This window comes from Lepisma saccharinum, chromosome 29, assembly GCF_977018435.1.
Source record: "Lepisma saccharinum chromosome 29, izLepSacc3.1, whole genome shotgun sequence".
In the NCBI taxonomy this organism is placed as follows: domain Eukaryota; kingdom Metazoa; phylum Arthropoda; class Insecta; order Zygentoma; family Lepismatidae; genus Lepisma; species Lepisma saccharinum.
Window position 1 is genome coordinate 21,761,506 of NC_139257.1, and position 13,621 is coordinate 21,775,126.

Genomic DNA, 13,621 nt, shown 5'->3' on the forward strand with positions numbered 1-13,621 from the left:
GAAACATGTGTGATATCTGTAAATTAGCCCAAAGGTTTTCATGGCTCTCGAAGTTATGTAATCTATGTGGTGGCTGAAAGTGAGTTTGCTGTCGAAAATGACTCCCAAGATCTTTGTGCTGTTGTACGAACGGGATGATTTTGTTTCATAATATATAGGATGGTGCTGTAAAATTGGATTTGAGGGTAAACCTCACAAAAACAGATTTCTCAGGATTTATTTTCAGATTTATTATTATGTTGGTAAGAGTTTATTTTCAAACTAATTGGCATTATTATACTAATTATTTCCCAAATATTGAGGAAAATATTTTGGACAAGAAACGTTTTGAAACTAAAGCTAGGACAAGAGCCGCTTTGAACCAAAAATGGCCAATAACCATTCAATGATTATGGACAAGAGACGTTTTGCTTCAGGAAATCCTCTCCTTCGCAGTGTGCCATGTTGTTGTGGACAAGATCCTTTATGAACCCAAACTCACTTTTCAAAGTTCTTTTTCAAAAGTTTTTAGACGATTTTGACAGGAAATCAATTCAGGCACAGAGAGATATGGCCTCAAAGAATGTAATGCTACTGATATCTCAAGTTTCACAAAAAGTGGACAAGAGCCGTTTTGATAATAAACTCGTCTCTCAATCTTCATCATTATTTATTTTTTAAAGTAGGGTTACACTTAAGCTTACAGTATTTTACACAGATAATTTGTTTTTTTTTATTTGCTTTATTTTACTTCGCTTTTTGTGCCACTTTTGGCTAATTTGCGAAGATGGGGATGAGTGATGATATGATGAAATTGATAAATGGACACTCACAAATATCCATGGCCATGGCAGGATTCGAACTCGGGACCCCTGGTGTCGTAGCGCGATTTGCTAACCACTCCGCCACAGGGATGAATATTAAGCTATGGTAGCTGGAATTATATTTATTATTTATGATTAATTTCTGACCGACTATCTTACTAGAAAAACAGCTTTTTGTCAAGGTGAATGCTTTCGTTGTTAGGTTAAATGTATGCGAAGAGATTTAAACATAACCAGCCTAACCTTACCACGAAAGTCAGAATATGAAATACTGCGCTTGGTCGAGGTGCGATGACCCATACCCAATTCTCAATCAACGAAAGAACCTGCGGGATATGACATTCTTCTGTTCTGCTAAGTTCGCAACTGCAGCGCCTCACAGTGGCCATTTTGAGAAATTGGCGCTAGTTTGTCGCTTGGTGAGATACTGTTTTCGTGTTGTGCTGTTTTTTAGTTATTCTTCTGTGTACAAATTATGAAAACTTCGGAAACCTTCAACCTATATAACAGATTGTTATTCAAGGACAAGTAAACATAGCTAACATATAATGACATGTGGTGTGTGTTGTGCAAATTTAACATTTCTGAACCCTGTTTTACTGTCAAGCATATCGTCTGCATATTGTCGACTGATTCTAACACCAGCTACAGAGGCACGTAAGTATTCATTATCTCATACATATAGCTAGGTATATTAACTATGTATTCTGCATGTCGAGGAATGTACATAATTCGGATCGGAAGCCGAATGCTATTAATGTTTTACAACCTTGTTCAACGAGCTTGTGCTGCGAGCTTTACGTTTCCATGTTAGCTTGTCTTCTGCTGCGGCATAATGAAAATCAGATAAGTTGACATTTGCCACAGGTTCTTTCACCTGTATTTTTTTGTACTTTGTTGAGAGACACAATCGTGCGTATTGTCTGAATAATTTCACTTACAGTTTCGTAGAGAATTTACTATATAATGGGCTTTTCTTTACCTAATATTCAGAACATACAATCCTGGTATGAAAACTTGGAACTCTAACAAAATCTTCATAAATTGTCCATTTTCTATAGTGTTGTGTAAGTCGGGTTACCCTAACTCGAATGTTTCTGCCCAAATGGGAAACACTTTTACTTTATCTTTGATGTACGGTAGACGGCATAATAGTAGTAAACAAATTGCACTGTACATCGCTATTTTTCGTCTCTTTGATGTTGGGCCTCGTTGTTTTTAAGCAATTGAGGTGTTCCTGTTGGAGCAGTGGTTGACCTCGCTTTAGTTGATTTGATTTAAGGTATAATTTAACAATACAGGGAATTTATCCAATTTGTTTGAAATTTGGGATACTTACTAATTTGGGCCTCGTAATCACGAATCTGCACTTAAAATTTGGCGCTCACGTATAAATTTGGCGCTTATTTGGGGGCAGGTGAATCCGGCCAATTTCTAACATGCCTTTAACAGGGAGACTATAGAGAAAGCCGGGGAGCCGGAGCGGAGCGGAGGCGGGGCCGCGTTAGCGGTTGGGGGCGGTAGGTCAATTACCCCAGGGGCGGAGCCCGGAATCGGTGGGAAATTTGGAAATCGAGGGTGTAGAAATAAGAACTTAATTTAGATTATTTTGCTATTTCCACGTGTGAGCGCCAAATTTTGACTGCAGATTCGTGATTAGGGGGCCAAAATTAGTGAGTATGCCGCATTTCAAACAAAATGGAGAAATTCCCGGTATTGTAAAATTGCTCCTTTTCAAGTGGTTTTGTGCGTGTAGAATGAAATTTGCTTTTAAGAAAAAGTTGTGAAAGTGTGCCGGGATGCCAGGCATTGGACGTACGCTGGTGTCACTTCGGGTTCTCATAATTCCGCTTAATTTCCTTGAGTGTCAATTTATGTACGTGGGTGAATCAAAAGTAAGTTACACCCCCTGTAAAAAACAAACACATTAAAAAGAAAAAAAATATTGGACGAAAACGCATGAACATTTATCTTTTCTCGACATAGTCACCAAGGTGTTCCAAGCACTTTTCGTATCGTGTGACCAGTTTTTCGATTCCTTGTGTGTAAAAATTCCGTCCAATTTCTTTGAACCACTTTCAGACTGCTTCCTGCACTTCCTCATCTGACGCGAAACGCTGACGCTTGTTTCTCGCTTGTTTGAGAGGACCGAAAAGGTGGTTGTCACAGGGTGCCAAATCGGGGCTATAGGGAGGGTGAGACCAAACTTTGCACTTGAATTTCTGCAGTAAATCCTGTTTGACACCAACTGTATGGTGGTAGCGTTGTGAAGAAGAACAACCCCATCACTCAATCTTCAGGGCCTTCGATCTTTAATGGCTTTTCTCAGCTTCTTTAAAGTCTCACAATATGTTGCGGGATTGATTGTTGTTACTCTGGGCACAAACTTACTGTAAACAACGCCTTCGGAATCGAAGAAGATCGTCAGCATGACCTTTTGAACCGTTGGACAGGGTTTGGCTTTCTTGGTGGTGGCGAATCCTTGTGTCTCCATTCCATGGATGCCCTCTTTGTCTCGGGAGTGTATTGGTGCACCCAGGACTCATCTCCTGTGATGATTTTGCTAAGAAACTGTGGACCATCCGTGGAATAAAGCCGAAGAAATTACACAGCAGCATCAAAACGTTGATTTTTGTGCCCGTCGGTTAACAAGCGCGGCACCCAGCGAGAGCATAGTTTGCGATAACCCATTTGATCACGAATCAGCATAGACGCACTACCATAGGATATGTTCAGTTCACTTGCAATCTCTTTAATTTTCACGCGGCGGTTAGCAACAATGATTGCATTCACACGCTCCGCGTTGTCAATAGTGTTCACAGTTGCAGGCCACCCGACACGCTGTTCGTCGTTCACGTTCGATCTTCCCTCTTCGAACATCTGGCACCATTTTGCGATCATGGGGCGTGACATCGCATTCTCACCATACACCTCGACAATTTGGCGATGGATTTCACTTCAATTATGCCTTTGTGCCCACAAAAATCGGACGACGGAGCGCACCTCAGTGTTGGACGCCTCCTCCATACGACCCGCCATGCGACTGCTCGCATACTAAACCAGCTGAAGCACGGCTGCTTCTGGTGTGTGAAGAAAACATTCTAGACAGTGTTGCCACCAAGCGTGATTATTTTATCTCTCTTAGTACAGGAACACGGGTGGGGTGTAACTTACTTTTTGATTCACCCTAGTATAACGTCCCTCCGTATTTTATTCTTTGAGATTGTCCAAAGTGGAGCAGTATTTATGTGATCTTTATTAGGGCTGAGCCGATACCAGTGACAAGAATATTTACACACCAATAATGGTAAATATTTTAAACAAATTTTAATTATTGCAATTTTTAAGTATTGGTATAGGTGGGAATCGGTAAGAATATCGGTTATCGGTTCAAGATTCTTTATGTATTCAATACGAAGCGGTGTGTCCAGGATTTTTGAAGGGGGGTAGGGGGTATATGTGCTTTTTTTAGTAGTTAGCCCTCACTCTCCCATCTTTTCCTGCCTTTCACGTTCTTTTTTTTGGGGGGGGGGGTTGTTATAATCCCACCCACCTTGGGCACGCCACTGGCAAGCAAGCCGTCCTAGAATCGAATTCCAGTGTCTAGCAAATCTAGTTTCGATTAGCTTCTTTGTACCAAGAAACGTGTTATGCTTTGGTTGTCTGGAAAAGGAGAAACCGAAGGGGGTCAATATTTTGTTTGTTGGGATATAACTATATCATTACTTAACATGTAGCAGTGGCGTGCAGTGCTCAATCAGGCAGGGGAACAGGTGACCTGCACTTGTCTCCTCCCCTCCCATACCTGTTGTAATATAATACAGTAGACCAAGTAAAATTCAAACTTTGTTGAAATGAACCAAATAAACATACGATACATATGAAGATTAGGCACACACAGGAAGGAGATGTACTACGTAGAAATTTTCAACGAAAAATGCAGGCTCGACCAGGACTCGAACCCGGGTCTCTGGCATACCGTGTCATTGCTCTACCCACTTTCTAATATTATTTTTTTTTAAAGGAGTACCCTTATGCGGAAGTATTCCCCCTCATTCACACGACTTTCACTCATATCAATTGGACTATTTCCTCAGGACAGACAAACACAAATAACCATGCCTTACCCAGGACTCAATCCCGGAACCCCTGGCGTTGTAGCGCGCTGTGTAACAACTCAGTCACGGAGGTCGACAACCACTGAGCTACCGAGCCAGCCTGGTCTCGCCTGATTTTTCGCTATAGCTGTCAACATCGAACATCGCTGTCAACATGTCAGGCAAATTTCAAGTCTACTGTGTTTCAAAGGCAACAGATCCCGTTGCGGTAGCACTGGCAGATACGATTCCACGCAGGTAAAATAGTGATTGCGAAAAATCAGGCGAGACCAAGCCGGCTCGGTAGCTCAGTGGTTAGAGCAATGGCACGGTATGCCAGAGACCCGGGTTCGAGTCCTGGTCGAGCCTGCATTTTTCGCTGAAAATTTATACGATACATATGTTACAAATTGTCAAAGTGACATACAGGAAGCACGTAAAAATTATGACAATACCAATGTTAATGTAATGAAAACAATAAAAACAAAATTGTTGATGCGCAACAAAGAAAAAATTATTAGAAGCAAGTTATGAGTGATCAGAAAAAAAAATGTTTTGTCGAAACCTGTTTCATCTCTCTATTTTTAGATTAAGTTGACATTTTTTTTTGGTAGAGTTGAGCATTCTTGTAATTCAAACGTCCTCAATGCAATAATGGCAATGAGTTTTTCATGATGTCCGCTAGATTTGTAGAAATTGTGACAAAACCCGAACTGTTCCAAACTCCCTTCTCGGGAACAAACAAGGACAACAATAATTTGTCACTGGAAGAGTATCCAGTTAATCATTTTACAGAGTTGTAGTAACTTGTTTGAAAATGCCTTGTGTACGATTTCATTTTAGTTTTTAATTCGGTTAGGATTGCTGTCTTTTCTGTAAAGTTCAATGAACTAAAAGCTTTCGTTTTCAGCCGGTCGATCATACAACATTCGCAACCCTACGCTCGCAACATTCGCTTTCTTGTCCTGCCGCTGCGTGCGTCTTGGGGCTGGTGGAACAGGTAGACGCGAGCTGCTTCCTCGGAAGCTATTTCGCAGCGTTTAGCCAAGGCACGTAGCAGACGCTTAGACTGTAGAAGATTTTTCCAGTTCGTTATGACTGGCAGACGCAATTTTGCAATGAGATTAGGAAACTATAGACTTGCTACACTCAAAACTATCACTACGATGCAATTAAACTTTAGCACATAGCAAAAACTCGAAGGAAAACGAATTCGCAGAGTGTTCAGCTTCCGTGGTGGGAGGTGGCACCATAAGGATGGTTTACCTTCGCGCGTGGTCGGAAATACTCGGCGTCAGACAGCAGAGGGTGGGACGACGAGGGTAGGTGAAATAAACAAACGTGAAACGTCCAGTCACGGTGAAAGTTTTTCTCCGGCGTGTTGATTTCGGAAGAAAGAAGTGTTCTTATTATGTTATTATAGATAATTTAAATAGCTAAAAAGGGCGATAAGTAGAAGGGAACAGCCTGTTCCCTCTGTTCCATGGAGGGACCGCCACTGACATGTAGTCTTTCCTTTTGGGAGGGGAACGCTCCTCCCTTCCATCTTCGAAATACAAAGTGGCGTAAAGAAAACTGGAAAATACTTTAATATAATTTATTTCACAAACCGGCTTAAGTTCCGATTGTTGTATTCAGCGGTGGCGCCAGGATAAATCATCTAGGGATGCTGAGGGAGTGCGGAAAGAAATTTAGGGGGTACGATGCTTAAAATAAAAAAACAAACATTAGCCACGCATTCAACCTTTGAAAACTGGGGGAGCAAGGTGTCAAAACGGAGGGGGGAGCCTGTCCATGATGATATACTCCAAGGAAGTGGTCGTACAGTGTAAACATTCAGATACAGGTTGCAGTCTTATTGAACTATGTAGTGAAGTACAAAATTAAATTACCCTTGCATTTTAAAATACAATTTTTGAACCTTTTTAATGTAACCAATGGAGGTACAAAATACATAATACATGGAATGGACGTGCGCACGAAGGAAAAAGGGGCAATCCCCGCCTAACCATGGACATCCGCAGATTTTTCCACAGAGGGGCAAGCAAGGTTTTTTCTCAGAGAGGTAAACGAGGCATATTACCCCGATAATAGTGATGCTCCCTCCATAATACGTAAAACACCACTTGAATTTGTAATGATTGTGTTCCTGCATTCCCATTATAATAATTAATGTAAATTATTGTGACTGAAATCAAATTACACGTGAGAAATATGTACTCTTACGTTGACATTCGTTTTCTAAAGTCGTCTTGTAATCAATGGGTCCCGGATTCGATACCCGGTGGAGGCACATAGTGGTTCGGATTCCACTTCAAACTGTAGGTCCAGTCCCGATTAGCCTTACTGTGCATAAAGTGGACTTAAAACACCAAAAGGAATGGTGTGGCCGTCCTTGTCCCCCTTACAGCCCCTATATTATTATGCTTTCTCCTAGAAATTTAGTGTAGAGAAATCTTATCGTCGTTATTAAACGATATTTTGCTCTTAAAGAAAGTGAAGCATTTTCAATCTGATAAAGTCCAAAGGAACTAAGGGGGTTGGAGTTCATTATTTCCTATGAAATTGAAGTACTATCTCGCTTCGTGGGTCACACACACACGTTCCTGTTTCATACCCATCGGTACAATAAAATAGTGAGATGAAATGAGGTTTCCTTCCGAACTGAACTTTCATCAAGACCCCCCCCTTCCCTAATCAGAGTGTCTGCGCACGTCTATGGTACATAGTAAGCAGGCACATATCTAGAAATATGTTTCGGGGGGAGGTTCGAACCAAGTGTCTCAGGAATAATAGTAATAATAATAATAATAATAATAATGTTTAAATTAAAATAATTATATTAAATCATATTAATACTAATTACAATACCTAAATTAATATTATATTATTACATGAATAGGTAAACACTGTGTAAGAATAGAGATATAACAGCGGATACTCATTACGTAGCTTACCTGTAGTTAAGATCGGAATAACTTACATAAAAACAAGTGCCCTGGCAATGAAATTAATGTCAAATAGATGAATAATTGAATATTTATCGAATAACAAAAGTCATGTTACATGTAGTTGGAGAAAAGTAAGTTTCTGATTAATATTTTATGCATATTATTTTGAATAGTAGTGTACATAAATCTTCTTTGTAATCAAAACCGTATTATCCCAATATAATCCTTGCCTTCTAAAACGTTCAGAGGAAATTAATAACCATCGATTATGCAACAAATGCTAATATTTCCATTACTTAATTTTAGTACTTGGTCCCCTGGACCCCCCCCCCTAAATACGTCCTTGATAGTAAGTACATAATATGTAGGTACAGTGGGATTCATGAGTATTATCCTGCAAATTGTCCATCACCATGTTCACGCACTTTATTTGACCTAATAAGAGCTTCAAGAATTAAAAGAAAACTCAAAACAAGCTGTTGACAACTTCTGCACCAGCATACATAAAAATCCATCGCTTAAAAACATATAGGATGTAAGATAAATTTTAAAGAAAATAGTCATGGACAATTTGCACGGTAATACTCATGGATCCCACTGTACCTTCCGTCTGCCACTTCAGGACAAAACGCGAAGAGCACAGCAAGTTCGTCTTCGTTAAAATCCCTTCTGCCGGACTATCCCAGACCCCAACAACGAACTGTAAAATTTATTCGTGAACATTGGGCCTCTTCCTAACAGTTTTTGAAAAATCCTGAAATTGGTCGTTTACCAGACATGTTACGAGGAATAAATACATAGAACATATTAACAAGAAAACTACTCTTCACCTTACAACTTGCATTAAATAATTTCCGGAGCACGACTTGGTAATATCTTGAAAGCAGCTGCAATTTTTGATCCAGTGTGAGGAAGAAGAAGTAAGTGGAAAATAAAGTCGTTTATCAAGAATGAAAAAAAACAAACATAACTCACATTAAGCTATAGGCAATTATCTAAAACCACGAACAGACTACTTGAAGACACAAAAAAAGAAAAATTCATAACAACAATGCTGACGAAAGAAAAAAAAAACGACCATGATTTTTAGAGAGGCTTCCGCCAGTACAAGAAAGTATGTATATATCGTATCGGTATCTCATCCAGTACTTGCCTGTTGCATACAATAATAACGGTCTTACTTCAGGACCTAACATTCGGCGCTCAACATGACATGACCAAATATGACACTAAGGGTTAGTGTTTTCAGTTGAACGTAGGGGGTGCTGAAGGGGGTGCGAAAGAAAATTAAGGGGTGTGCAAGCGCCCCTCTCGCCGCCCCTGGTTGTATTCCAAATTTTTCAAAGTGCTCAGACATTTTTTACATGGCTCGAAATCTAATTCCGCCGGTTAAAACCTTTAGTTGAAATTTGGTTTAAATTTAAACCAAAAAAAAATAAGTGTCTTGTCGTAATTTGGTTTATTTTTGACCCATGCAGCTTTAGGTAAAATTATCGAGGGTTTGCCACACTTATATTTTTATATTGGGGTGGAAACAATGACAGTCGTTTTCCGAACAAGTTTCACCATCATGTCATCCAAAGTTATCCGAAGTTGATTGGTCCCATAGTGTGCGAGTTATAACAACTTTATGAGTAATATGCAAATTGGCTATTTTTAGTAAAAAACCCAGAGTTTTATATTTTGGCTCATTATTCAAATTGTATTGCACCCACAAACAAGTTCCATTCTGTTGCGAAAGATCCATTCGTTGAAAAAAAGGCAAAAGTTCGTGTGATCTTCCCAAAATAGCGAAGAAAGAGGGGCAATCCACAGTTTTATGTTTTTTCATTGACATTCGGGGGTTGCACCCCCGCCCGTAACCCCCCTGCGGTTGGTGGTTCCTAATTGTACACGGTTGCATGCGCTGATGTTTTAGCTGAAAAACAAAAGTTATCAGAAGTAGAGTGGTCCCATAGTGCCAGAGTTATTACGATTTTTCTCCAATAAGTATACACATCTAAATTTCGCGCTCAAAAGCCTCGGAGACACTGGGCTTACTTTCGTCAGACCCGCGCGTCAGACTAAAGAGTCACATACTTCAGTCTTAATGATTACTTGGTGCGTGCTTTCTGGAGAACGATTTTTCCCTCCCATTTGATCCGCCATTTGTTTACTGCTGTCTTGGATACGGACTGCTGCTGCCATGTACAGTGGGATCCATGAGTATTGCCGTGCAAATTGTCCATGTCTATTTTCAGTAATTTTTCTCATATCCTGTGTGTTTTTAAGCGATGGATTTTTATATATGCTGGTGCAGAAGTTGTCAACAGCTTGCTTTGAGTTTTCTTTTAATTCTTGAACCTCTTATTGGGTCAAATAAAGTGTACGAACATGGTGATGGACAATTTGCACGGCAGTTCTAATGGATCCCACTGTACGTACTTCATGTGCATGTTGTGCGAAGGGGTATTTCGTCGCTAAATTCTTCTGTTGCTAGGCGGGTCACGCTTAGGACTCTTAGTATTAAAATAACGTTACTAAATGCATTAAACACCTGATCACGTAATATCTTGTCTCGAGTACAAACCCCCTTCGAGCCTCGCATGAAAATCTGCGAAAACTCGTATCCGAGTCGACCGGAAATCGAGAACGCCAGCTCATGTAAGCTACATTTCAAATCATAATTTATCTGGTGAATAATACTTAGCGTAGCATTCAATCGTACTATAAAGCTTCGAACTTACTTCCACAATTGATTCCAGTATTCTAAAGCACTTACTAGTTCTCCTACAGAACTTGCGACAAATCATTGAACATTCGGAATCGTTGCCTCCAAACCTATTTAGCTTCTGGGCGATGTCAAAGAATGGGCTCAAAATTAAATGTAACAAAATAATACCGAAATGATTTTTTTATTGAACAGTTGTTATCGTTTGCTTTGCACAGAAAAGGACGGTTCAGCACTTGTAAAGATTTGAAATGAAGCATTAGTTACCTTGTTATAAATTTTAACAACATGTACAATACACATTCTTTGTTGGATGTTTGCTGGTGTGAAGAAAACAAAAATCACTCCGGTTCATGTCATGTGGAATTGCAGGACGGAAATTACAAAGGCAAAATTTGAATTAATATTGCATTCCATCTTGGACTGGCCCATTTTCATGACTATTTAAGGCTACTTTTGCTCGTCACTGTACAAACTGCCCTTGAGCCTCAGATTAGGCACATCCATCCGCATTCAGATCTCTAAATGCTGTCTTGATGTTCACTTGTCTGGTACAAGAAGCGCATTCAGAATTATTTGCTTCTCTGTTGTCGTCTTTCTCTGCTTTGCTCCTACAACCGCTTCTTGACTAAACAGCATTCTTCTTCTCTCGAACTCCAACCCTTCCTGAAAAAAGGGATTCTATTACATTATGTTATCGAACTGACCCTAACAAGTTGCCAGCTACACTGGAAATAACATTTTAATGAAGATCCAAAACTTGAATTCCCACTAGAAATCGAACTCGCGGGTCTTTGATTAAAAAACGATAATCTATTTCAAGTACTTCATCGCAGGGTGCGAAATCTTGGGGGGGGGGGGGGCAGGAGGATTTCCATCCCTCACCAACAATCTTGTCCAAACAATTCCTTCAATAAAAGTTTCCGGGGGAGGAAGAGTTTTTGTTGCAACAACAAAGATAAGTAATTACTTTTGACTTCAAATATACTTTACTAAGGACAATATCGATAACACACACAAATTAGTGTGTTTGTGGGTGTTTAATTTTTCTCTCCATTAAGCGATCTAAACCAATAACAATACTTGAACATTAAAACAGGAATTAAAAACCAATATAACTATGAAATGTAACTGATTTTTAATAATAGAATGCAAGAAATTTAATAAAACTTGAAATTATTTAAACTAATTTTCAATTTATTGACATTTCTAAGCAGTTAGTAAAGAAATTAGTTTTCCACTTTATAAATATTTGATATGTAAAAATAACAAATGAATTCCTATATTTTTGTATGTAATAACCTAATATTTATATTATAATATTAATATGTAGGCTATATATATTTATACATTTGTGTGAAATTGAAGATCATCATTCCCCCTCCTCTCCCACAGTGAGGATGATGATTTCGCACCCTGCTTTATTCTGATGGTACAGTGGGATCCATGAGTATTACCGTGCAAATTGTCCATCATCATGTTCGTGCACTTTATTTGACCCAATAAGAGCTTCAAGAATTAAAAGAAAACTCAAAACAAGCTGTCGACAAATTATGCACCAGTATACATAAAAGTCCATCGCTTAAAAACACTAGGATGTAAGAGAAAGATTAATGAAAATAGTCATGGACAATTTGCACGGTAATACTAATGGATCCCACTGTACAGTATATCGCGCTCCACAATTAATTCATTATTATACGACTCGATCACGGTGCCCAGCAAACATTAAAAACCAGATGAATAAATGATCTTTTAGCCGAAATATGCAGTTTTGTATATAATTGTGGTATATTAAATATGACTGTCCCCCCAAAAGATAATATTACGGTTGAATGAAAATTAAGTACGCCACAGGCAGTGCAACAGTTTTTCACTTGCATTTTGTACTTCTTTGAGAAACAAAACAGTGCCATTTTCGCTGAATAATTACGCTTATGTTTTTGTAGAGAATTTACGTGATTTATTATTAATTTATTCCTAATTACTTCCATTATCTTATGATGCCCTCATTGGCACCAAATGAATGTTATCTACTGGTACTGTATCTGTAATCAGATTGAACATATTTTTTTTAAAATTAAAAATATCGCTTTTAAGCATTTGAATCGGTATTTATGTAAAACGTTATTGTTTATGTATATTATTGTTCATTACTGACGATGTCAGTCAGGTGAAAGTTTAGCGTTGATATTTGAAACATGGCAGTTTCCAAACATTTTTTAATGAAGCCGAATTTATAACCTATAAAGTTCGCAAACGCAACACGCACATATTGTAGTTATTAACCTAGAATGCTACAATACATTTTTTTTTACTTTGAAACGTTTGAAAATAATAAGATGGACTTAAAATTTATGGAAGGTTGTTGTTTTTCTTAAAACTGAAGACTAGCATGTAAAGATGAAATTTTGTTAGTCAAAACATTCTAGCTACGTAGTGGATTACATTTCTAACCTACGAAACCTAACGCGTACAATTACGAAGAAATATTACATTATTACCCATAGATAGCCTCATTTATATACCTATAGTTATTATGACTAGGGCCCGGGACTTTACGTCCTACAAAACTGTAAAATATGTATGTAATTATGTCATATAAATTAGAAAATATGTCAGAAAAATGCAGAAATATTTCCAGTAAAGTCAAAAATATGCACAACAGTACTCTCGAATTTCTCCCATACCCGATAGAGTAGAGTAGGGACTGTAATATACCGAATGTTATTTTTACTTTTGACTGATATTTGTGAAAAGCTAAAACGGCAAAGAAATGAGAACGAAACTTCTTTACTTCCTGTGCAACAATGAGAGAGAACGTTTTTCCTCAATAATGTTTGGATGGCTATCAATTGTCAGCGGGATAAAAAAAGTGGGGTATTATTGTTCTGTACTAAGAAAAGACGGCACCTTTCTTCTTCCGTAATTTCCATATCCTGCCATCGACAATATAAACTATGCGTTGTGCTAAAGCTACGAAGAAAAAAATATGAAATAACCGATTATGTGCGAGAGAATTACGAAATTATACAGAAATATGTCTTATTACAACAAAAT

General features: G+C 38.6%; 1 protein-coding gene and 1 non-coding gene across 7 annotated transcripts in view; one reads left to right on the top strand and one right to left on the bottom strand.

Moving 5' to 3' along the window:
* Nucleotides 1-5,197: 5,197 nt before the first annotated feature.
* TRNAT-GGU (transfer RNA threonine (anticodon GGU)) lies at nt 5,198-5,269 on the top strand. The gene has a single exon. It is a non-coding gene; the product is annotated as a tRNA-Thr (tRNA).
* Nucleotides 5,270-10,731: 5,462 nt separating this feature from the next.
* Nucleotides 10,732-13,621, bottom strand: part of LOC145981649 (sodium-coupled monocarboxylate transporter 2-like) — an 83,919-nt gene continuing 81,029 nt past the window's right edge. For 4 of the 6 annotated variants that reach the window (XM_083115051.1, XM_083115046.1, XM_083115047.1 and 1 more), the window contains exon 15: nt 10,732-11,227. In XM_083115051.1, coding sequence (XP_082971177.1) covers nt 11,102-11,227 — 126 coding nt within the window. In that variant the 3' untranslated portion in view covers nt 10,732-11,101. The remainder of the gene's footprint in view (nt 11,228-13,621) is intronic. The other 2 variants (XM_083115048.1, XM_083115049.1) reach the window with 2 other exon arrangements.